The following is a 26,709-nucleotide window of genomic DNA, read 5'->3' as shown; positions in this document are numbered from 1 at the left end:
TCTAGTGAGACGGTTGGGAGCTTCTTCAGACCCTCAGATGAACTGCAAGATCTGGGATCTGCAAGATCACAGAATTGATCTGGGTTGGGAGGGACCTTCAGGACACTCCATTTCCACCTACCTGCCATGGGCAGGGACACCTTCCACTAGACCAGATTGCTGCAAGCCCCATCCAGTTCTTGGGCCTGAATATTTTCTTAAGTGTGTGTAATTGTTCCTCTGGGTCTTCTCTCTGTGTTTCAGGCAATGAAAGAATACACAGAATCAATTTGACTATGCAATAATATTATGAACTACAAATTTAAAACCTAACATGGCTTATTTACGATGCAAAAGTAAATAAGATGTTTCAGAATGCTTTCCTAAGCTCTTTAGTCACTGATTTGAACTTTCTTTTTTCCTTTCTCCTACCAGGAATCTTTAATGACTGGAAAACTCAATGGATCATGTTTTTATCATCTAAGCTATTTTTACATTGACTGTGCTGTAAACACATGGAGGAGCTGTAAGTAAATGTTCTGTACTGCGTGATGAATTGGATTGCTACAGTTTGGAGGAGAGCAAAATAATAATTTCATTTCTGTGGTGATTTGCGTAGCTTGAGGTACAATGCCAGAAAGACTAACGGAAATGCTTATGGATACATGGACTCCATTAATAATATTATGGATTACTGTCCTTCCTTCCATTTATATGGCTCCAATGAATCAATCTCAAGTACTACCAAGTGGATCCAGTACAGGACTAAAAAGGCTAAATGAAGAACAGAGAGTTTTGCACCGTTCCAGGAGAGGCTGGGTTTGGAATCAAATGTTTGTATTGGAAGAATTTTCTGGACCTGAACCAATCCTAGTTGGCCGGGTAAGGCAAGATTTGGTTTTTTTTCTCTGAATGTGTAAATGTGTGACATGAGAAGGTCTTCAGTCACTCAGACTCCTCTAAGGAATTTCAGACTGAGGTGCTTTGTGATTCCAGAATAATTCTCTAATATCCATAGATTTGTGTTTTAAATGGTTGTAAGGACACGGTTTCCTAGTTAGCTAACCTGCTATTTCCATCAAAAACATGCATATTCTGTTTGTCAAAAAGCCCCTAAGCGTGTTCACATCCTTTCTTTTGTAGCATTAGTCACCACTCCTCACCTCTGTCAGCTGAAGATTTTTACCAAAGCAGCTCTTTGCAGTGTGTTCCTGTGCATTCCAAAAGGTTGTTACACCTATAGGTCACCTATCTCCAGCCTGATGAATCAAGTTGTTTATGCTCTAGGGATTTTTAAAAAACAGGAACCAAAAAGGAAAGTGTGGACTGTACAGCAAATGATGAGGTCCTAGTTTATATGGAGGTCTATGCACACATATGGAATAACATTATTGCCATGGATTTTGTAATTTATTTCCAAAGTTAGGAAAATTACACAGGGCAAATGATCATATATTTCAGTGTCCCAGCTTGTCTGCTGCCCTAAAACTTTGCTTGTTGCCATGCGTTAGTTTATTCTGTAGCTCAGTGTGTTACCTCCAGTCAGTGAATCAGCCTTGCACTTGTATGAGCCATCTGTATCCATCAGGGATGAATTATCCTTAGAATTATTCTTAGAAGAGAATGATCTGTTCATAAATGCATGTTAGGTAGTGAGCAGGTATAAATATCTTAATTGTTCGTCACTAAAGTTCAATTCCCTCTGAACACCCAAGTGCATTATTATCTTACTAGCTGGCTACTGAGGTTGAATAAAAAAAATCTAGACAAAATTATGGATAGCAGTTAATTTCATGGTTATCTTGGAATTTCTATGGATAAATGAATAGCATATAGTATAATATGGGGACTGTCAATAGCTCTATCTATTACTGAAAAGAACACAGATCAAGTGCATTCCCAAATCTTCCCTAGTGTAGCCACTTTCCAGGCAAGACTCAGGGTCAGAAGGTGTAATGAGCTTTTTATCCAGTGACTTTTGGTGCTGTGCCAATTTACATTTCTATCAGGTATTTGGTATCTGTTCTTGTTTGTTTCTCTGGGGTTAGTAACGTATCTCAATTTCACAGAGACAGCAGTGTGCATATTTCACATCTTAAAATGTTTTATTCAACCCATTCTTTCTGGAATATTTTAGTGGAGCATTTACAATTATTTTGAGTAGCTGGGGAGATTCCTGGGTTTGTACTTTGTGGTATTTTGATCTTCAGGGTATATCCAGGTCTAAATATTTCTACTATTTTAAGGGGCTTTTTGGTGGTTATAATATCCTGAATTGTTTGAGTCATTGGTGAATAGGAGTGGGTAGGTTAAACTAAGCCAAACCAAGGAAGACATTATCCCATCTTCTGCTGGCATTTTAAATAGAATTAGCTAAAACGCTGTGACAGTCTATTTGTTGAGACTGCTGCATAATTAAAACACTGCATGTTATAGACGGAAATGAGCAAGAAGCAAAGTTTGTTCCCATAGTGAGAAATTTTTGGTTTATTCATTAAAATGACTTAGAATATTTTTGGAATTCTTCTCTCTATTTTTTCTCCCTCTCCAGAAGAATCATCCATATTTCTGACTTACTTTTCTTTCCTAAGGCTTGTGAGAGTTGAGAACATTGCTTTCAGGCAGGGGTGCAGTCAGTGGGAGCAGGGGGACTCCACAGCTTTCAGAGCTGCTCTTAATCCTCCCTGACTGGAAAGCAGAGGCTCCCTCAATTAGACTTCTTGGCAGTCCTTCCCAAAACTTAAGGGTGTACAGGATGTCACAAGCAAAATGCTTTCCTTTCCTGTGAAGCTGGGCTGTGGTTTGTCCTCTGTCACCCTCATTGGTTTCTTATCCACGGCAATTTAAAAATAACCTCCTTTTCAGAACTCACAGTAGATTTACACTTACCTGGTTCCTCCCCCTGGCTTTTCCACTTGCACTCTTCCTCCAGCCTTTTGAGTTTTCCCCTGCCAAAGGATTTGCACACCTGGGGTATCTCCTTTGTTCTGGGACTTTATTGACTATTTTTTTCTGCCCGATGACTTACCTCGACTTCCTTTTTTCCTTTTTATGCCAGACTTTGAATGAAGGACACTCAGTAAAACAGCCTATAGTGAATTAGTGCGGAGAGGCTTAAGATTGTAGAGAGATTGATATCAAATGTCTGCCCCATTTTTTGCTGCATTTGCTGGATATAAATGTGCTTTTGTCCTGTTACAGAGTCAGTATTGCTGGCCATGTGCTTTTTACATGTTGAAAGTTCTACTATAATTTTCAAACAAATCTTTTATTTGGTAGTTAATTGCTTCAAAGAAAACATTTTAGAAGCAAATCTAATTATGTAGATCTTTGTTACAATTTTTGCCTCTACACTGTTGTCGAGTGTACCTGGTACTTTTCATAGTCATGTATGTTTTGTACAAACATTTAATTAGGTGCCTTGGAGAATAAATACAAAACTAAGTTTTGCACAAACAGAAACAATACACACACAAGCAGAATTTGTTATATGTTCTCAAATGTGTCTTTAAAACCCACTGAAAATTCAGCTCTTAGGGACTGCTCAGAATGGAACTGATACTTCAATAATGATTTTCGTGCTAGTGGGTGGAAAGGCACTGAGTAGAAGCATTTGGTCCTAATGGAATTGATGGAATTTATCAGCAAAATAAAACTGAAAACGGAGGTTAATTTCATAGGATACAAACAGAACACAAATCACTTTGTAAATAAAAGCCCGAATGCAGAGTCTGCAAGTTCCTCCTGTTCACTAAAAGGTCTCATACCAAAGTTTGTGAAGTGTAGAGAAATTTTGCAAGACAGGACTGCAGAGGTCTGTAGTATCTTGTATTAAACTGCTCAGTTTTTCCAGAGGAAACAGTTTCCATACATAAAGACTCTTCTCCAGAGTTTTAAGTGTTGCAATGCAAGTGCACACACTTCAGAGGTGCTTGTTCATTGCTGTTCTGCATGGATATAGAATAATAAATGCATTCCCAGTGTATTTGCTCTAATAAATGAAGTAATCTGGGGTGAGACTAATAGGAGGAATTAATGTGAACACCTTCTAAAGTGTGGTGTCTTTCTTCAATGACTCGAGTAAAGGACCGTAGCAAATCTTTTGCTTTCATTCCTGAACCTCTTAGAATGAATTTGAGCAATATGCACTTTTAATGACAATTTTTGTCATTATGTTTGGTAGGATCAAGCTCAAAATGAGCAGCTCTGCTTGAGTTCACACATCTGTAAAAAAGTGCTTACTGAATTTATGAGATTTTCTCTATAAAATGCCACAAATATTCTAGTTTTTCTTTTACTCTTTTTTGGCTATACTCATATTGCATTTATTTTGCCACATGGTATTTTCATAGAATCATGGAATAGGATGTCCTGTGTTCAAAGGGATCCTCAAGGATCATCCAGCCCAGCTCCTGTCCCTGCCCAGACCCCCCAACAATCCCCCTGTGCCCCCCTGGCAGTGCTGTCCAAAGGCTCCTGGAGCTCCGGCAGCCTCGGGGCTGTGCCCATTCCCTGGGGAGCCTGGGCAGTGCCAGCACCCTCTGGGGGAAGAACCTTTCCCTGATCTCCAGCATAACCATCCCCTGGCACAGCTTCGTGCTCTGTGTCCCTTCTTTGGACATTCTCTAATAGCTTTATATCACTCTTATTTCAATCAGTCACATACTATTTTGATCTGCACACGTAAAAATGTATATGTGCATTTTGGGAAACCTGCAAAGTAGCCTTTTTTGTGTTCGTGCAACACACATCAAATGAGTTTGGGTTTATTCCCAGCAATAGACTACTGAGCGACAGATTTGCAAATACCCTTTTGTGCTTTATTTCCTTTTCCCCCCTTCACCCATAGAAGCAGGTACTTTACAAAGCTTCTTTAGAAGCCTCCCCATCCTGCACAGTGCTGTCAGCAGTTTGCAGCCTCCCCGTGGCTGACAACCTCATTCAAGTGTAGAGTGATATGTCTTGTGACACTGCATGCTGTCCCTGTGGACTTGATTAGTTAGGTGGAACTTCTACTTGCTATACACTGCTGCATTTTCTCCCTCTCCTCTGCAAGCACTTACAGCACCACGGCAGATGTGCTGTGAAATCTGGGCTGTAGCAAATGCCACTGTTCTTTCACAGGAGACAGCCCCTGAATTCACAATGACATAGGTAATAAAGTGAAAAAGCTTTAGGAAGCTGCATTTGGGGTATTGCAGCTCCTGTTTTATGGAACATGTGTTGTTCGTGATGCTTTAAATGGGTTAGGATGTTTTAAATGGGTTTAATAGATGTTTTTAAGCAAAAATCTGGGATAGTTAATGCAATAGCAGTTGTTTGTAATTAGAATCAAAGAATGTCCTTAGGTAGAAGGGATCCTCAAGGATCATCCAAGTGCACCTTCTGTCCCTGCCCAGACCCCCCAACAATCCCCCCTGTGCCCCCCTGGCAGTGCTGTCCAAAGGCTCCTGGAGCTCCGGCAGCTTTGGGACCGTGCCCATTCCCCGGGGAGCCTGGGCAGTGCCAGCACCCTTCCAGTGTCACCTCTCCAGCTTCTTGTTCCAGCCTGTCTGTACACCCAGGGTGCTTCATCCATGGTGCAGAATCTGGCACTTGTTGTCTTTGGTAAACCTCACAAAGCATGGAGAGAGTGAAAGAGGGAATGAAGGCCACAGTTGTTTGTTTGGTTTATGTTGTCTGGCTTACTGGTAAATGAATCCAAATTTGGGTTCAGACACAAAATCCACCAGCAGTCACTCAGGTTGGTGCTGTCTGTGTCACACCACTCCACTGGCAATTGTGGAGTTGTCCCAGAAACTCCCCCGGACTTTTTGGATTTCCCTGTTTCCAGTCCCAAAAGAACATATTGCCTGTTTTGTCTGTGAGAGGAGATTTGGGAAGTGAGCATGGCAGGCAAGAGCAGCCCCTGTGGCACATCTGTGCCAGGTCCAGGGCTCTGGAGAAGGTGCTCTGAAAATCCTGGATGGGAGGAAACCAGTGAGACTGTGTTGGTGAGGCTCAGAACCAGCGTGGCCAGCCCAGCTCCTTATTGTGCTGAGCTCAGGGAGGCGTTTTCCATCTGTGACTGCTTCTGAATTACGTGGATTTTGTCTTTTCATACCCTTCAATGCAGATTTTCTTGTGTGGCTTGCGGGATCAGGAAGCTGGGCGACTTTTGCTGTTTGGAGCAACAGCGATTTTTATTTTTCCCTTGATGTTTGGGGCTTGGGTTCAGGCCTGCAGAGGAGGAACAATTTTCCTGTAGGAGGAGCAGTGGAGAGGCATCCTCTGTTTTCACAGTCAAGTGCTTCAGGCTGAGCTCCTGTAAAACCCCAACCTGGAAATTCAGACAGCACTTATAAATAGCTTGGAGCTGTATGTTCTACATTATCCATGCTCTGTGCAATCCTTGATTTCTTCACCAACATGCATTTTCTGTCTTCACCACGAAATGGTAAAATGTTACTTGTTTAAAATCATGGCCAGTTCTGTTGAAGCGCAAGTGATGCAAACAGGAGAAATAAATCAGGTTTTAATTAAACAAGTTCCTTCCTCACATTTTGCTTTTCATTCCTGCCCTGAGCTTGTGATTATGATGGCTGCCTGGAAATACTGTTGTACTCAAGTGATGCAAACCAGGAATGTATATAACTAAGGCTAGCAGTATTTTGGGGGATGAATTACATGGTTTCCCTGAGTGAAAAAATTCTTGTGGCATGTAGGAGTAGCCAAATCTTAGCATTAGTTTCATAGGATATAGCATAATCCTGCATTAAGGCTTTGTAAAAGTTTTCACAGAACAGCAAACACGACACCATGTTAAATATATTCTACCTTTTTTTTTTTCCCTAAGACACACTTGTATGTTTTTCTATGATTTAAATGCATGCCATAAAATATTCACTATTTGAAATGTTGCAAAGTCAACACTGCCTTCTGAGCCGTAGATTTTTGTTGTTGTTTTGCACCCGTAATTATACACTAATTTTCCTGCTTAAGTTTAATAAATTCCCGGAAGCTGAAATGTGTCAATTATTTTGCTACTGCATTCTTTATGAAAAAGTACTAATTCCCCCTGCTTTTTGTGTGCTTGAAGGGGAAGAGGTGACTGTGTACTGCTCAGGATGCTCCAGTTTGCACAGTCTCAATTGGCTTAGTAAGCAGGAGTATAACTAGCTGAGAAAAACTCTTCATAATTAAATGTTACTGCAAAGACAATAAGTATAGCAGACAACATTTTATAGAAGCCTGATAAAAGTGTTGGGTTTTTAAAAAATATTCCTGAGCCTGCACAACTTTCATTTGTTTCTTTTTTAACTGAGAACAACTTCCAAGAAGAAGAATTAAACGTAAAGCATAAATTTAGGCAAGAATTTGACTGACCCAGCACTGTCTGCATTTCCTACTACAGTATAAAAAATATTTTACTGATTTCTTTAAGATTTAAGAAACAAGACATATCTCCAGACACTGAAAATCTCATTTCTGTATATTCTGGGCGTATTACTGAATAAAGTTGAACACTTTCATGCTCCTTCATCTCCAGCCTGGGGCATGATATAACCACAATTTAAGCAGAGACACAACTTAAACCCCTTGAACATCAGCTATAGAACAGGACTGGTAATAACTTCAAAGAGGCATTTTATCAGTTACTTATGAATCCAGCATCTTAAAGGGTCAAACTGCAAAACACCAGGCACCTCCTCAGCTGCCTGCATTTTCTTTCATGGAGTAGGAAAACGTCTATGATGTGGAGAATAACTTAAAAGTTGGGCAGGGGTTTTGCTGGTTTTTTAATATTATTAATTTTGGGGGTTTTTTTGGCTGTTTTGTTTGGGATTGGTGCTTTTTTTAAAAGTTTCCTTTCTCAATAAAAAGGAATGGTATATGTTACTTTGGCATTATTCCCTTTAATTTCTTTGTCATGTTTTTCTAGAGCCACAAAAATTTCTGGTACTCTGAAAAAAGAGTAGCTAATATTGAGCATTTTGATTGTTTGTAAAGAATTAGAAGCTTGTGTGCTTTTCAATATTTTGATTTGAAAACTTTATCTTTCTCTCAGTGAAACGTTGTCCCTGTATGCATGCAAAATGCTGAAGTGAAACTATGAAAAATTGAGTTGAGTCTTCCCCATGATATTCTGAGATGCCCTATGATCGTTTAATCTTTCCAACATTGCTTCAGTAAATGGTTTTCAATTTCTACCTGTAGGGCCCACCCCTCGTGCTGTCAGGATGCTTCAGTTCCAGTTGTCAATTTAACTACCAATTAGTGCCAATTGTGAGGGGAGTTTTTTGCTAAAATTTGTCCTCGCTGAACTTGACAAACGTATTTCCCATCCATCCATGAGCTCTCAGGTAGTTGTGATTTCCCAAAAGTGCCAGGATGTGTCTTTCAACCAATAAAGTGAAAGGGAAGTTTTATTGTTCTCAGGTCTTGATGGGATATTCCTCAATTTGCCATGGATCTGTGTAACAAAAACCTTAATTTTGTATTAAAAGGAGAAATGCTTTGGGACCAATTCTTTTGGTGGCTGTGGGCTTGCAGTAAGAGCTGTGTAGCTGAACCTCATGAACTGAGCCACACCTGAGAAAGGCTTTGTAGCTGCTGGGCAGCACTGTTTTTTTAAGGCGTGATAAATGTACAATCACAGGAATCACAAGAAAGAGAAGTTTTCAAGTGAAAATAACGAGAATGAGTTTGCATAAATTTTGTTTCTTGAAAGTTCTGTTTTAAAAGCTGGGGTTTCTTGCTATTCTGGTAAAGTCGAAATGAAAAAGGAAACCATAGTGTGTGTGGTGCAAGACACCAAGGAATTCACAGCTGAGGGTCTTTTCTTTGGTGTTTGGCTTTTGGTTTTGGTTTCCAGTTTTTTTTTTTTTGTTTGTTTTTTTTTTTTTTTTTTTTTTTTTGTTTTTTTTTTTTTTTTTTTTTTTGACAAAGCCAGGGATGTTGATATTGGGCAATTTACGGTGTCAGTTTCGTTACAGAAATAATTTTCTGCAATGAGTATTTTAGGTGGTGTTTAAAGGTAACTATTATTTGCAAGCAATGTGTGAAGCATGTAGAATTGTAAAATAAATGCAGATAAATTTCCTAAGGATACTTAGGCAAATATTAATATGTTTGAATAGCCTCTCAGTGATCCCGGCGGAATACCTGTAGTGATACAGAGTACTTTATAACTTTCCTTTTTCCTGAGGACTCCCTCTTAGTGTAAAAATTCCCCTGCAAGGATTTCTTTTCAAGCCTTTATTTTACAGCAGTCATGCCAGCAGCTAAGCAAAAGTAAGTGTAGCTCTCCCTGGAGACTGTCAGTGGCATTTCTGAATTAACCGCAGGAATCATTAGGAGCCGCAGAAGACATCCCTTTCCTTGCTCCAGGGTCTGAGCTCAGTCGCTGCTTCCCACCCAGCCCCTGGTGAGCAGAGGCAAAGCTGAGGTTTGTTCCAGCCTGGGAACGTGCTGGAATAAAAGGCTGGCTCGGAGAGCATCACTGGAGGCGAGCAGCAGCGCTGCAGGCACACAGCAAAAAGGGATTTCAGAGCAGTTCAGAGGGCCCCAGTCGTTTGCTGGTTTCCATCCAGAAGCCACATTAGCTAATTCTCCTTTCCCTGGCCGAGGGAACTGCCTGTGTGCAATCGGGGTGCTGCTGCCAGGGAGAAAAGGGGGATTTTAGTAAGGGCAGAGCTGGTGGTGGGCATCCAGCTGTGCAGCACACGGGGGACAGAGGAGCTGAACTAAACCACACCTCTTCCATCCTGTTATTTTCTAAGGTCAGCATGCCACAAGCATCATCAGGATCTATGACATGTTGCACACCCAATCTAAGTAGTCAGGATTTTAAAGTGAATGGGCAAAACCACTGTAGTTTTCAATTAGTGTGGGATAATCAGCAGCAGAATTGGTGCAGCATGAACCTGTGCATTAAAGCCTGATGCAAAAGGCTCAGAATCTTGTAGTGCTCACCTCTGAGAGCTTATTAAAAATCTGCTGTATTTTTACAGAAAAGGTTTCTAAATGGAATTACTGACATCCTTGCTATCTTGCTATTCCCTTTTCACTCCTCTTTCCTTTTTTTTTTAAATTTTAAATTGCCTGTTTTTCAGGCCACCTGTTCTCTGATTATTATGCAGTCTAAAGCATTTTACGTAGACCACTGGCACACTTTGCAATTCCTGTTATTGTCCTGCCATACTGACAAGAAAATACGTCCAGAGGCAAAGGGAAAATGCTTGTGTGTCTTTCTTCACATAAAATCATCTGAAACAAGACTTAATGCCAACACAGTATTTCCAACTTGTTCATTTATTTCTGCTAATTAATGGGTCTTGATTATGCTGTTGGGTATCCTGCATGAACTGAGAGCAGGTGCTCTAAATGTACAAGGACTTTTAATTGAGTTTTCGTACCAGCAAATGGAATTATTTTAATCATTTAAGTCATATACCAGGATTTTACTTGGTCTGTAAGACCAAACTGATATTTAAACTATGGGGTTTTTGAAAGAAATCTCAATGTAAATTTTTTTCTTGGGCATTTTTTTTAAAATGTTGTACATATCCTCAAAGCACTCTCAGCTACAGCAAATGTGGACTGATGCACTGAGTAGCAGTAAATGTGAAAACTGTTAATGTTACCATTTATATCAAGAAGCCTTGGCTAAAATTTTGATCCATTTTGTTGAGTAGGAGACAATTCCTGCCTCAAAGCTGTTGCTGTCTAATTGAGATATGTAATTATTAATAACTGAAATGAGATATAATAGGAAATATGTGTATACTTCTATATGTTGGCCCAGTGGAATTATCACAGCTCAAAAAAAAAGGGAAAGAAAATGGACAACACTAAATTGTCAGGCAACATTAGGCTTTTTTTTTTTCTGTGTAGAAGGCAATGGCACTGATCATTCCATTAAATAGTTATTTTGTAATTGATCTAAATTCTGCCCTTCCAAAAGACCACCTGCTTGTTCCTGCCTATCACTGATAAGCCAAGGACTGCATAGAACTGAGCAGCCTGTATGCAAAACCAAGTATTTGGATTTTGAAGGGAATTTTTCAGTAAATGTTTCTATCTAAATCAAATGCATTCTGCACAAATTCTGTAGCAGGCAATTCTCTATGGGGGACAGACTGATGGATAGTAAAGCAAAACTTGGCTCTGTCAGGCTGGAGGTCACCTCTGAGACAGTAGGTTCATTGCAGTGCTTTGAATGGGGGATGAAATGCATGTGCTTTATACTTAGAGTGAGAAAAACCACAGCATGGCTGAGGCAGGGTTTATCCCACAGACAACATGTATTCAGACTCAGGATTACATCTGCAAGTTCTTCAAAAACTGGGTAACACGGGAGATATTTTCTAGCTCTAAACCAGACAGATGTGGCAGATGTGTTTTCCAGTTTCACTAGGCATCCAGTCCATCCTAATGTATTTAATGTAAAGTCTAAAATACGGTTTATGCACGGTCTGATGGAGCCAGGGAGGTGAAACAAAGAGCCCTGACTACACTGAGATGAAAACTGGTGTGTGTCATGTGTGAGCAGGTTGGAAGGTGTGTAAGGGCATATTGAAGGGATTTCTGTTGAGGGGAACCACAGTAAACCAGTAAGGCAGGGGTTTCATTAGGAAAACTGTTGCTCTTTCTGGCACGAAGGAAGTGTAAGAGCACAAGAAAACCAGAAAACCACACTTCTTGGGTGCCTTCCTTGTCAGGTGGAATGGCTGCAATGAGGTCACCCTGGATCTTCTCCTGTCCAGGTGAACAATCCCAGCTGTGCCAGCCTTTCCTCCCAGCAGAGCTGCTCCATCCCTGTGCTCATGCTGGATCCTCCTCTGGGCTCTCTCCAGCAGCTCCAGCTCCTTGCTGTGCTGGCCCAGGGCTGGGGCAGCCCTGCAGGTGGGCTCTCACCAGAGGGCAGAGGGGCACAATCCCCCTCCCCTGGTGCCCACACTGGGAGATCAGGAGCCTTAAAAACCATCCAGACCCATCCCTGACATGGGCAGGGACACCTCCCACTGTCCCAGGCTGCTCCAAGCCCCAGTGTCCAACCTGGCCTTGGGCACTGCCAGGGATCCAGGGGCAGCCACAGCTTCTCTGGGCACCCTGTGCCAGGGCCTGCCCACCCTGCCAGGGAAAAAAAAATTTCCTAATATCCAGTCTAAACCTAAACCCATCAGTTTGAAGCCATTTTTCCTTGTCCTGTCTCTCCAGGCTCCTGTAAATAGTCTCTCTCCATCTTTCTTGTGGGCTTCATTCAGGCACTGCAAGTCCATGTAGATTGACCCCTGTAATGTTTGCGACCTCTCTCATTCTTTTGGAAATGCTGTTGAACTTTTCTCTAGTGTCTGTGCCTTCATACTCTATGCAGCAGGATTGGGAGCTGAAAGGGAAAGAGGAAAAAAAAAAAGAGAATGCACTGAAGGTAATTTTGAACATGGTACCATGTTCTGCTTTGCACTAAGAAAAGATTTGCGGCCACTCAGAAATCCTTTATTTTATAATCTCCCCTATTGATCACACCTGTGTTGTAATCCTGAACATGGGAGCTCAAACATTCTTTGCTGGGCTTCTCAGAAATAATTGGGTTATTATTTAATTCATCAGAGTATCAAAAAGGGGTAATGAGACATCCTTTAATCTTTAAGAGTGTTTTGTCATTCTGTGCCTTACCAATGGAACACTGGTCTGGATTCTTTTGGAAGTGCAGATTGCTCATTAGGAATGCGTGCAATGAAATCATTTAATAGAGGGAGCGTTCATCCTCATTCTAAATCTCCACTATTTTCAATTGACTCTTCATATGAAACATTTCTTGTTAAAGCTGTTTGGAGAGGCATAAAGTGTTTTGTGTGCTAAATCAAACCTGCTACGGTTTCACTTATAGAAATTAATGATGGGCCATGTAAATAGAAAAGGTATTGTTGTGTATAACCTGTCACAGCCAAACTGGGGAAAGGTTTGTCCTTGCTACTGTTCTGGCCTTTTATTACAAAGACCAGGAAGAACAGTCAATAACCACTTATTAATGATTTTCTCTGTCCTTTATTGTAGCTTTAGGTACATTAGGCTCTCAGTAATTATCTCATTCATAATCCTCCATAACAAGTAATACTTTCTGCATCTTGTGAAGCATAATTGGAAAATATTTTCTTTGGATGTACACTATTTCTATTCTCTCTTTAATATAACTTTCCCCAAGAGTATCTTGCCAAGGAAAAATGAGCAAGCATAATTTTATACAGGTAATCAAATCTCTCAAATGTTGGCACATTTTCCTTTATCTCCATGGGACCAAAAGCTAACCTTCAAATAGACCTAGGCATTAAAGGGGAGAATTTCAGCACATAATTAGAACTCAAACAAGCTTGTACAAGGCAACTTGAACAGGACTTCTATTTTGAGTTATTGGTACCACATTTCTAGTACAGAATATTCCATTTGATTAATGCAGAACTGCAAGTGAACATGTACACACACACGCTATATATTAGTCTAAGTGCATGTGTTGTGTCTTTGTGTATATATAGATATGTCTAATACATTATTTAAACACTGGCTTATAGCAGGAGTTTACAGCCTTTCTAAATAGTTCTATTTTTGCCCGCTTAGAACTCCAAACCACATCTCGATGCAGGTTTTATCTTACTGTGTTGAGCAAAGTAAATGTGAGGGGGAGGGAAATAAAGAAAGAAATCAGCATGTCTTTGGATTCCTCTCAGTTGCACTACCCAGCAGAACAGTTAATTTATTCCAAACTTTCTGACATAAATCACGCTGAAGGGGAGACAAGGAAGCCCTGAGGGACTGCAGATACAAAGCTGAGGACTGGTTTCAGGCTGAGCAGACAGTTTAATCTGTGCTGGACCTACACTGAAACCTTTCAGCCTCCATGTTTGTTGTGGAATTGAACATTCTCATTTCTATTCTCACTCATTTCAGTATCAAGGGCTCTGGTGAGTACAGAACCCAGGGAAAGATGATACTGAGAGAGCATTTCAGTCCCCAGCTGTAAATAATTCACCGTTCTGTAGTGTAGTGTATAACCCAGCAAGATAACTGCCCTGTTCACTGTGCTTAAGCTAAAGGAGACTCTCTATGGCTCAGGAGGACTTTTTTTTTCCCTCCCTATTCTAGTTTAAAAGTTTGGCTTGACTTTAGTTGCAAATTTAAATGCAGCAGTTGGTAATTCAGAATTTTATGGTGTGATTATGCTCATTCTTCAAGACCAGCTTTTGGATGTTTTTAAATTCTGTTTTCAGTTAGCTAGTTTATTCCATGACTGTCCTATGTAAAGTCTGATAATTGAGGTCAGAATTTGTTTTTTTATATGCTTGGGTCAAGATTTTTCTATTTTGCATTACTATGAAAATACCCACTGAGTTCGTCCAGCTCTAACACTTGAATTCTAAGATAATATGCTTAGTGAGTTTTTTGCTAATTATTGCCTTAATTCACTGTGAAAACATTGGTAAAAATGGGGTATTCAGTAATTGGCTTTATAAATCTGGTGCAAGTATTATTTAAAAAAAACCCCCAAAACCCAAGAAAGAAAAAAAGCCCTGAATACAGAAGTTATATTTTTAGCCTGAGTTAAACCAGCAGTGGAGATGAGGTGACTTGATAATAGTTTTGATAAATAGTTGGGTTTATTTGCTGATGGAAAAAGCTCAGATCACCTATCTCTGTCTGGAATTTAAGTGAAGGTAGAAAGCTCCTGTAACACAACTTTGGTTTTGACTCTCTCCTGAGTCAGGCTCGTGGCTCAGGCCAGAATTCCATCTCCAGGGGAGCAAGGACCTTCTTCCAAGGGGTCTTGACAGTCTGAGTTGGCTCTGTTCTGAAAGTTCTTACCTTTGCACAAAAGAATTGAACATCCTGAGCAGAACGAAGACCAGGGCAAAAGAGAAAATGTGTAACTGGGGAAGAGAATTGAAAAGGACGGGAGCTGCTGTTCAGCTTTCTGCCCTGGGGAGAGGAATTTCGAATACCTGCCTAATTATCTGGGTAAAATACTGGGTGAGGACACGGTCAGCACGTTTCCTGGCTGTGGAACTCTGTCCCTCAGGCCTTCTGTGAGAGGGTGTGGCTGGTTTTATACCCTGGTGAAGATGAAGTCTTATATTTGTGCAAAGTGATGGCTGGCACCTCTTTTCCAGCCTGGAAAACGGCATTTCGTTGTTTCAGAGCTAGAGAGGATTCAGGTAGAGTTGCTGAAGCTGCTGGTGGATAGAATTCTAAGTCTCTGTGACTCTCAGAAGCCATCTGCCAATGTCCAGATTGGTGCTAGAGAACTGACCTCGCCTGGACCCAAGAGCTAAATGACCTGGGTGTTGCTTAGGAAATCAAATTTTGTCATCCTCTGATGGCACTTCTTCTTTGTAGGTGAGATGACCTCTAACACTCCTTATTTCCTCTCAATAATCTTTGAACTGTACCTCAGACTATTTTATATATAGCTGGGCTTAACATTAGTCAGTGTCTCTTGTGAAGCTTGCACATGCTTTGAGCCTGTCTGTAAATCAGGCCTTGCAGATAAAAGAATGTGTCTTTGCACATTTTGTCAAGTCTTAGGGCTGGATAATGTGTTCAGATTTTAAAATACAAATTTAAGATAATGAAAAGCTCCCCTTAGAGTGCAGACAGTGCAAAGGCCACAGCAGGGAAGTCAGAGGGGTGGCACATTCCCCGGCACGAGTCAGAACATCTGCAGTGACGTCTCTCTAAAGAGCTGCTGGGTGAGCTTGTACAAGTTCTGCATTATTTGCTGGACTAGAAACGGGTACCACGCACCTTTTCCAGCTGCATTGTGCCTCCTTGCTACTGAAATGAGCTTCCACAAACTTCACTTCAGTGTATATGACATTTTTATTGTGCTTTGTATCCTTTTGTCCTGTAAAACAGTCTCCTTTGCACATTCAATTCGTTGCTCACAGGGTCAGCTTCAAAAGGTTCAAGAACTTAGTGGAGCACTTCTCTTCCAAGATGATGAAACCTTTGCTCCTCATACTTATTTTTTTCCTTCTCTGCATTGCTTTATGCTGATAAGGAAACTGAAGTTTGAGAGAGATAATTTTTTTTTTTTTTAAATCCTTTGCCATTTACTTTCAATTTGTCCAAGTGCAGCATATCTGTGCTGACTCCATGTTCAGTATTATCATTAGGACAACTTACGGAGTGGGAAGAAAGGATTGTGGGAATATCAAAAAGGAAGATTTCAAAGCAATTAATCTTTTTTTTTTTTTTTAATTGTCCAGCTGTTCATTGTCATTTAAGATACTGGTAAGCCTCACAAATGAATGAGACTTTCTCTGTTGGAAATAGGAATGTCAAAAAATTAGTTTCTTTCTAAAGTTAGGAGATTAATATTTGAGCTGAAAGGAGACTCTGTGCTGTTGTATTTGTTTGTGTGAGACATCCATTGTTGGAATTCTCTTGGAGCTCAGTGAACATTTTCATTACAACAAACAAACCTTTTATTACGAAGACTTTGACACAGTCAGGCAGGTCTGGAGCAGGGAACTTGCTGCTTCTCTGTTCCTCTTAGTATTCATCTTAATTCATCACACTGGGTTCATGTGGCATAAAAATGGGATGCACTTCACTGAAAATATGTGAATATATCCTCAGAAATATGCAGTTGTATGTACCCTGAGATGAGAGAGTCACTTTTAGTATCTATATTGGCTTTTCAAGCAGCAATAAAGGAAACTCTGCAATAATAACTGAGCACTTGTGACTGGCAAACACACTCCTGCAGTTCAGAACTGGAATATGAATGGGCACCACAGGAGGTTTGCCCATTTCTGATGAAAACAGTTTTAACAGCATGAATTTATGAATCTACTCAGTGCAAATGAGAGTTTATTATGCTGAGAGTCCAAAAATGATGCTTCATTTATTAAATTAATACAAAAATTGTATTCAGATAGTGTTGGAGAGTTTTGTAGATCTTCCTGAATATCAGAGCTGAGGCTGAAACCACTGACTTAGCTTATGGGAGGTAATGGTGGAAACAGGACAAGCTGCCAAAAACTTCCTATTCTTTGCTTGATTGAAATGAATGTGTATTTGGAACAGCACCTGTCACAGTTTCCCAATCTGCGCACTACAGAAAATGGTGCTTGCCCATTTTGAAAATCCTGGGTTTGTTTAATGAAAGCTTTTTGTAATTTCCTTGCTCTACAAAAAAGCTTTTGCCCTTCTCAGATTATTCCTCCACCACATGGGTCAGCTGTAGTTATTGCTGCAAGATTTGAAGCATTTACATCTACTGTAGTACTGTCTGAAGTAGCTTCAAATTTCTCTGGGTATGGCAGAATTCAGAACATAAAATTCAGGCAAATTTGATACCTAGTGCCACATAACTGAGTCTTACTGCCAGATTTGGATATCTAGTCTGCCAGCTGCACTGTGCACTGCCCAGCTCATTCAAACCATATGCCTTGAGCAAACAATCAGCAAAGTATGTTAAAAGCTCTGAGAAGTACCACATTAGCCATACGTCAGCCAGCTGCATGTCCTGCCCTATTAATTTCGATAAAAGCTTACCCCTTCAAAACTGATTTTTTGACTTCTTAGTTCTAAAAATGCAGCTTAAATAAAATCTGTGCATCTGCAGTTAGGTTTACAGCAACAAATTCATTCTATCTGCAAAATAATACTGAAATTTTGGTTCGGTTTTAAAAGTTTCCCTAGAGACAGAGGAATCCATTACAAGCTTTTCTGTATCTGGAAAGGAAACAGTCACTCGTGAGCACCCTAAAGCCATTTGTAGCACATATTCTTCATACTCTTGAGGGACTCTTGCCCAGAGTAGAGTGCTCAGTCTTGTGCCATAAGAAAAATGAAAAATGTATGTATTGTTTTTCTTCCTTTTGTTGGATTTAGCCGATGCTCACCCTGCTGGAGTCACTACCCTGAGGCTGTTTGCAAGAGTGAGTCAAGAATACACTGGCAGTAATAAACATGTAAACTGTGTATTTGTATGGCTCCCTACATCTGTGAGGCACTGCTTTGTCTCTACACCTCTGTATATTTGTTTTATGTCTCCTGGTTAAAATGGATTCTCTGGTGTTTATGGTTATATAGCCATGGATTGTTATTATCTGCATATTAGAAGAAGGGGTGAATATGAAAAAAAAAAAAAAAAAAAAGAGATAGCAGCGCCATTGGGACAGGTACAAAATACATTCTCAGGGTCCAGGGTAGTATTATTTTAGACTCATTTTTGTGGGGTTTAAAAACCACAAGAACAATGCATGTTAATACAAATGTTACAGTGTTTCTGAGCTGGAATGAAGTATTTTGTTCCAAGCTCTCTTAGCTAAATAAAAAAGGGTGGCAAGTATACTGTGAATGAAACGTTTTCATTGCTGATTCTTACCTACATAGTCTTTGTCTTTGATCCTCTGAAATATTGTATCAAGAGAAACCAATGTTGCAAGTGCAAAGGCAGAACAGCAGAGCAGCCTACTGGGGTTAGTTGTTCTCCACAGTGCTCACAGTTAAGCCAAAGTGAGGCATAATTAGGCAGGTAAATTCAATCTATTTTCGATCAGTCAAACTGATTTATACCCTTATTAATATCACCCTGCAATGTTAGGGGGGGGGGGAAATCTTTAAACACTAGGGGTAGTAGAGAATCTGACAGACTTTTATTGTTTCTTTTGACTGGAGCATCTCCATGCCCATGGGAGGCTGAGGGAGCTGGGGCTGCTCATCCTGGAGAGGAGCCCCAGCTGAGAGGGGCCCTGGGTGTCCCTGTGTGTCCCTGTGTGCCCCCATGTCTGTCCCTGTGTGCAGGGAGGGCAGAGCAGCCCCAGGCTCTGCTCCAGGCCCAGCAATGGCCCCAGAGCCACGGGCAGGGCTGAGCCCCGGAGCTGCCCCTGCACAGGAGGCACAGCTCGTGCCCTGGGCAGTGCCCAGCCCTGAGCAGGTTGTGCCCAGAGGCTGTGCAGGCTCCTCCCTGGGGATATTGCAGAGCCCTGTGCACACACTGCTGTGCCCTGTGCTCTGGGATGGCCCTGCTGGAGCAGGGAGGTGGCACCAGAGCAGCCCCTGGGGTCCCTCCAGCCTCACCCGTCCTGGGGTTGTGTTTTATTTCTCTGTTGATCTGTGGAAGTTCTCACAGTAAATACAAATGACAAGGACACAGTTCCACTCTACAGGCCATAGATTGTGCGCAATAGATGTAACTCACAATTGTTTATCCTTGTTGCTGCTCGTCTCTTCTCGTCACAGACCTTTAATGAATTTATTGGGTAGTTTATCGACTCAGCTTCCAATTTCCATTTTCCTTCCATTCGAGGTCATTGCAGACAGAATACATCTTGAATTGACACAAGATATCTCACTGTTCTACGCAGCTTAAAGTTACTGAAGCTCCTCCTTTGTGCCGTAGTTCTGGATAGTTGCTCTCCTCCAAATTCTGGTCTCCAGAATTAACAACGTCAAACACAGTTCAAGACACTGGAAAGTTCTCAGAGCTTTACTCTAGTTGTGGTGGAAGTGGCTGAAAACCGAACAGCCTTTTACCAGGTCTTGTCTGTGGCTATGAAGTCTTAAGACAGGTCTGCAGGGACATAATAACTGATAAAAATACATGTTTATAAAGGTTGATTCAAGGTTGGGGTTGTGGCTCCCTGCAGAAGAATTCCTCCAGTGTTAAACTGATGCTACACTGGATGAGAGCCAACAGACTCTAAACTTGCTCTTAAAAACCTGGGGCTGGAGATCTTTTCAGAGAATACGTCTGTATTGCTAATTTGCACCTTGAAGGAGGAAATTGGCTGGAGAGTTGGTGAGAATGAATAAATTGATTCACAGTGGGTTGACAAATCCCTGTGTCTGACTTTCTGTGAAACATCTGTGGGTGATGCCACCACAAAATTTGACTGCTGGCTTGCAAGCTGGTCTACTATCAATATGTGATTAAAAACCTGTTGCTCAGATATATGAACTGGATTCATGGCACTGTTTTCCAGATTACTTTGTCTGGCTTTGAATGGGTGATAAAAGGGTTGGAGCAAGGAAAAACCTACTTCTTCAAAAAATGTCATCTCTGCTGGCCGTCATAGATGTGCAAGTGGAATAATGCAGCAGAAAATCAAGCCCAGATCTGAAAGCAATGATTTATCTGGAAAATATTTTTCTTTATAAAAAGACTTTTTTGACGGTTTTAGAGAGAAAAATAATGAAGATGAGGAAGTTTTAGCAAGTATTACCAGGTGAAATTTCTAGCAGCTGAATCATTTAATGCACTCATTTGTAAACATCACTGATGGAGATGACAAGTTGTATAGATCACAATTCTTCTCTTCCTGTCATGAGGAGTGGTGATTTATTATTTGAGTAATCATGCAGCACAACACAGGATTTAGATTCCCCAAGAAAAAGATTTGCAATGTTTATGAATGTATTAGTATTTCATCATTAGAAAATTATGAGCTCAGAAAAAAAAAATAATTAGTTTCTAAAATGTGATGCTTGTACACCAAATAAAGCTATAATGTAAACCAGACAGGCAGACCTGTGAATCAATTGCTCCTACATATCATATATTAAAGATTTTCCTGATTTGTTCCTGCTGTAAACAAAGAATACTCATATTTGTGCCACTTTAATCCATGCTGAAGGTGCAGCATGTACTCAGAAAAATGTCCTTATGTTGAGCACACTTAATAAATATAACTGCACTGTTGTGTTTTTTTTTTTTTTTTTTTTTTCAGCTTGAGAATTGTCCAGTTTCATACAAAGTTAAATGAGACAAGAGACTAAGATGTCCTGGCAGTCTGCACATGGTACTGAAGAATGAATGGATTAAATATATGAAATTCTTAGCTAGTATCTTTCTGCAAAGGAAAACATAACATTATGCAATTACACAATATGGGCAGTTAAATTTATTCAGCCCTTGTAGAATCTGCCTGTGGCTTCTTTTCCCCCCCAAACAGACATTACTGTAGCTTTATTCTGAGAAGCAATTTGCCGTATCACAGCTGGTCATCAGTGAGGCATTGTAAGCCTAATTCTGTGGCTGGCCTTCAGTGAGGCGTTGTGATTCCCTCGTGCTGCTCTGTGCCAGGACACACACTCCGTCCTTCCTGCAGTGAGGAGCACTGCTTGTGCATTTGTTGGGAGCGTGAGCTGCAAGTTTGTTTTTTCGGGCTGAAGGGAAGGACTATTAACCACAAACTCTAGAGCCTCTGATTTTATAATTGGAAATCAATTGGGCAAAGCCTAGTTTTGCATATGCGGCCTCTTCTTGTGATTGTATCCCAGAATGGCTTTCTCCTGAAATGATTTGCTTAACAATTTTACATTAACAGCTGATCTATTTGCGAAATCAGTTTGAAATACTAAATTACCTGTGTGCTTTCGGCGACCACATAGAAAAAAAAAGCTTAACCAACATGGAATTATCTGAATGGTGGGGGGTTTTTTTGGTAATTTACATGTTAATCTCATTGTTCATTTACTTTAATTAAAAGCCATCACAAAACTTATTGGCACTGTGGAGTAGCAGTGACTTTGGTAAGGGCACAGTGGGGCCGATTACAGCTGGAGTTTGTATTGTTCTCTTGTGTCCAAGGAGGGTAAAATGCAGCTTGAGTGTGTTGGGCCAGACGTTGCTCAAAGACTTTAACTCAACTGATTTGGCCTCCATGGGCCTGCGTGGACTCATTTCTGTCCTGATTACCCTGGTGTTTGGGAATGCTCGGGTGGCAGGGATATAGCATTTCCTATTATTATATTTCCTATTATTATTTATCTGGTGTTGTGCACAGAGAGCTGTTTAGCTTTCTGAAAGAAGGTGCCTGGCCAGTATATTTAATACCAATGACCTTCAGATTCAGGGCTGGGGAAACAGGACCCAAAGTCTGTTTTGTTTCCTGGAAAGTGGACTATGCAAGCTGCCATAAGTGACAAGCTCCTCAGGGGCCAGTGTTGTTAAATATCTTCATTAAGGACATGGTTGAATGGATGGAATGGGTGGATTAGATCAGAGATTTGGAAGAAGTGAGGAAGGCTCTGGCACAGGGTGCCCAGAGTAGCTGTGGCTGCCCCTGGATTCCTGGCAGTTTCCAAGACCAGGCTGGATGGGGCTTGGAACAACCTAGAACAGTGGAAAGTGTCCCTGCCACTGTTGCTTTTTCCTGTATTTACAGTGCTTGATCTTACAGAAACATATCAGCATGGCAATGTATATAATATGTTGCTGTTGTGGTTAATTTTATCTTGGAAATTGAAAGCTCTTTCCATGTAAAAGGGGAAATTCCTAATTATTAACTCAGTAAAATTTTTGGGGATTTTTAATGTGCAATAATTAATTTATTGTGGTGGTAGCAATTTATATTCCAGGAAGCAGGAATGAAAAAATAATCTGTTGGGTTTTCTCTTTTTGCCTGAGGTCTCATTATCTGTGCAAGCTTGTTATTTACTACCCCAGAGTAGTGCTGTTGTAAAATGTGCGAGAATATCTGAGATTTGTAGTATGATAAGGCTGAATTGAATTGAACTGGATCTAAGTAACTGCAGATGTGGCTGGTTTCATCTTTATCAGCTTATCTAAGCCTTTGCACTTAAAGGCTTCTGTCAGTTCAAAGCACAGGCACTGCTTGGTTGAACAGAACTAAACTATGGTAGCACTTCTTAGTCTTTCAAAAATAATTCTGATTTTAATTCAAACATATGTACTACAGAACTTGGAGGAGTTTAGATATGCATCAATTAAAAATTCCTTTCTGTTTTAATATAAGGAGGCACAAAAAAGAGGAAACATATCAAAGCTCTTGAAGTCTAATTTTAGTTTTCTCAAAAAATGCGTCTTCTTTCCATGTGAGCAAATATAATTGAGTTTTTTCCCCACTCCCTTGCTTAAAATAAAACGAAAAAAATCACTCTAATATAAATCGAGATTTAGCATCAAAGAGCAATTTTGTCAATACAGGCATTTGGGGAGATTCTTAGAATGTCAGAATAATTATAACATTAGATTTCTGTTCAGCACAGGGATAGACAAAAATTCTCTGCTCCAGAGCATACTGAGATAGCTAAGTGCTTTTCTGCTTTTGAAGCGATGGCAGAGCCTACAAGTGCAGCAGGGTTAAAATGGCTTTTTTTTTTTTTTTAATTTTTTTTTTTTGCCTTAGATTTGGGTTTGTTTGCATCTCCAATTTTGGTAGTTTGTACTTCAGCTGGACATCGTGGCACATTCAGAGGAGAGCTGAATCCTTTCTTTTGATTGTGTTTTTTTCAAAGGGCAGAAATATGGGCCTGATATGGATCACAAATAGATCGCTTCAAAAAGAGCCTCAAATTTATGGCTGGAGATTTCCACAGCGGGAGCAAATTCAGCCTAATTCATTTGCTACTGAAATATATTCAAAGCAATCCCAGCAAGGGCTGTGAACAGGAATGGCTGAGTTTGTGCATCAAAACTTTTAATCCAAAATCCTTTGGACAAGGTAGGGTCTGTGAAAGATTAGCAGGAAGAAATTATTAGGAAGAGACTGTTAAAGAACTAAGGAGATCTCAGGTCTAATAATTTCTTTACCCTTCCCAAAACTCAGTCCATCAGCTTTCACACTCTTGTGTGGTATTTGCCATCTATGAAAACTTGACTTGAGTCTTAATGATACCCTGTATAAGGTGAGGATATGTTTTGAAAATGTAATATTCTGATCCATGGAAAAAAAAAATAAGCAGTTGGATCCCCTGTAGTGTTTGTGCACTCAGCATGGGGTGATGAGGGCCAAGGGATTACACCCAGGAACTGCCTGTGGTGCCTTGGAGATCAATGCTTGGCACCAGCGTGACCCAGAGGAAGGGATCCTTCATCCCCCCTTCCCCTGGTACAGCACAGCCCAGTCCCCGTCACAAATCTCAGATGGGTCTCAGGGAAAGCAGCAGGATGTTCCCTATGCACAGTGCCCCAAATGATGGGGAAAAAAAGGCACAGTGGAAAGGAAAAAAAATAAAAGGGGGGGGGGGGGAGGGAAAAGTGAGAAAACAAAACTTGAGAGGTTGGTTTGAACATGTGAGGCCTTGACACCGTGTCACTTGGCAGTCTCTGAGCGCAGGAGTCAAGTGTGCCCATCCTTCCCCGAGACAGCCTCCTGCACTGTGCTCCATGTTCCTTGGGACCTGACAACGTGTTTATTGATTTCCAGAGATGTTTTCTGGGGGAAAATTATTGCCTTCACAGGTGAGATTTCTCTGTGCTCATTGTGGATTGCTGAGGAACTGGAAGGGGCTCCTGTCACTGGGAATGATGTAATGTAATTTAGGAGGAGATGATATGGGGATGTTTGTCATCCTGTGATACAGCTCAAAGATTTTCATTACAAGCTACAAAAAAAGTAATAATTTAAAGGTCTTTCTAAATCCTACACAAGGAGGAGTCTCAGTAGGTATTCTAAATGTGGAATTTACTCCAGTCTTAACTCTTCCTGCTGGGATTATTTATTCAAATTGTGCAGAAAGATGCTGAGTCATAGTTGTGACATCCTTTATTACAGATACACAATACACAATTTTGTTTGGTAAGATATATTAATAGGAGACATCTTGATCTGTATAACTCGGGAGCACAATCTAAGATGTTATTTTAGAGATAAATTAGTATGTACTAGGTAAATGATTAGGATGTGGTTGCTTAGTTTCTGTGAATTTGTGGTCAGGTGATAACAGGCTCAATATGAGTGGCCAGTGGGTGCTGCAGCAGAGAAAGCCAAAAGGCTGCTGGCTCACACCAGCAAGGGCATCACCAGCAGAGATAGAGTCATTATCCCTCTCTACTCAGTGATGCCAGGCCACACCTGGAATGTTTGGCTCAGTTTTGGTCTCTGCTATGCAAAAAAGAGGTGGACAGGCTGGAGAGGGCCCAGAGAAGGGCCACAAAGGTAATCCAAGGGCTGGGAAGCTGTCATACAGGGAGAGGCTGTGGGGACTGACTTCAGCCTTCAGAGATGAAGGGTTAGGGGAGAATTTATCATCGTGTTCCAGGATTTAAATGGCAGCTGCAAGCGAGATCTTAGAACCATGGATTGGCCTGAGTTGGGAGGCACATTAAAGCTCATCCAGCTCCACTTCCCACTGTCCCAGGTTGCTCCAAGCCCCAGTGTCCAACCTGGCCTTGGGCACTGCCAGGGATCCAGGGGCAGCCACAGCTTCTCTGGGCACCTATGCCAGGGCCTGCCCACCCTGCCAGGAAATGCTGTCCTAACCTCTAATCCAAACCTGTCAGTTTGAAGCCATTCCCCTTTTTCGCCAGGAGTCACATGGAAAAGGTGAGGGGTAACAGGCAAAAGTTCTTTGTGGGGAGATTCCAGCTGAACCCCAGGGATCATTTTCACAGTGTGAACAACAAGCCATTGGAATAATCTCCCCAGGGAAGTGGTGGATTCCCCAGCATTGGGCATTTCTCAGATTCGGCTGCACAGGGTGCTGGGCTGTCTGGTCTAGACTGCTTTTACCATGCTCTGGCCAATAAAGGTTGAACCAGATGATCTTTGAGGTCCCTTCCATCCTGGTGTTCTGTGATTCCATGAAGTCTTTAAAGCACTCAATAAAATGAATATTTGCTGTCCACCCCCGAGTCGAATTCCAATTCTTGTTTATAACATTATAAAGTTAAAAAGAAAGTCCGATAATTGTCTCCAGCAGATTCATTTGCATTATTTCCTCCTAGTAATTACATGAACAATGGGAATTCTCTACCTAAGAGCAAAATACATGTTGATCTGTATGTGCTGAAATATAATCACAGCAAATGTGTTTTAATTATGTGCCGAAGTAAAGGCACGGCAGAAAGCTGCTCTAATATCTACAGAATGAGTCATCACCTAAAAGGACTACAACATTAAAATAAAGCTGGTTCTAATAAGGAAAATAATTAAATTATGATAAACAAATGAAATGAAATTGCTTTATTTTTGTTGGAAGGAAAGGTTTAATTGCAGGATTTGTGTAGGCAGTAGGGAAGGCTTTGCTTTTAAAGGAAATAAGAATTTAATTCTCCTAGAACTTGAATGCTGTTTCTGAGGTGAATGACAGATTTCCATTTCATGTGCAGTTGAAAAGTTGAGGAGAAAAGATACTTTTGTGTCACTCATAATACAAACTCCAAAAATACCAAGAAATGTTTCGGGGTAAGCATAGTATTTTAATTAGACAAAAATGAAACCCCTTCCTTGATAACAAATAAAATTATTTTAAAAGGAAACATTCTGTTTACATTTTAAATATATTAAAAAAGAGAAACTCTTCAGAAAAATAAAATTAATGCATATACAGGTATAAAAAGCTTTTGAATGAAAAATATCATTGAAGAAAACAACATGTTCAGAAAAAATACTGCCTTGGTCCTTCCCTAAGCTCATTTTTTCCAAAATCAACTTTTTAGCAATATGAACAGTTAGTATCAGTGAATCATTATTCTTGTCCAGAAAAAAAAAATACAGGTGAAAAACCTATGCAACTCTAAGGGTAAGGCTGGTATTTTGTGAGTGTCTTCTTGGTGGCCTGAGCTGCCGTCCTTAGGACCTTTAACTACTCAGTTTGTTCTGAATGTTGGGCTTCCATTTCTGTGTTTCCCCAGCAGTGGAATGGGCAGGTGATGTGATTTTTGCTTAGCAGTGGTGTGGAGATCCTCTCTCAGTTACGGTGGTGACACATTTGGCATGTGGAGTGATGTACATCGCATCCCTGGATTCAGATCTGGATGTTGATAACATCCTC

The 26,709-nt window shown here is 40.7% G+C and overlaps 1 protein-coding gene across 1 annotated transcript in view; it reads left to right on the top strand.

Moving 5' to 3' along the window:
• The first annotated feature begins 519 nt into the window (after positions 1–519).
• The window catches only part of LOC136296044 (cadherin-8-like), a 138,070-nt gene continuing 111,880 nt past the window's right edge, over positions 520–26,709 (top strand). Inside the window, exon 1 of the mRNA XM_066194857.1 lies at positions 520–861. Coding sequence (XP_066050954.1) covers positions 610–861 — 252 coding nt within the window. The 5' untranslated portion in view covers positions 520–609. The remainder of the gene's footprint in view (positions 862–26,709) is intronic.

The sequence above is a fragment of the Chamaea fasciata genome, unplaced genomic scaffold, assembly GCF_029207755.1.
Source record: "Chamaea fasciata isolate MVZ Bird 193981 ecotype frontalis unplaced genomic scaffold, bChaFas1.0.hap1 SCAF_12, whole genome shotgun sequence".
In the NCBI taxonomy this organism is placed as follows: Eukaryota; Metazoa; Chordata; class Aves; order Passeriformes; family Sylviidae; genus Chamaea; species Chamaea fasciata.
Note: the sequence above shows the minus strand (reverse complement) of the source record. Positions and strands in the feature narration are given on the sequence as shown.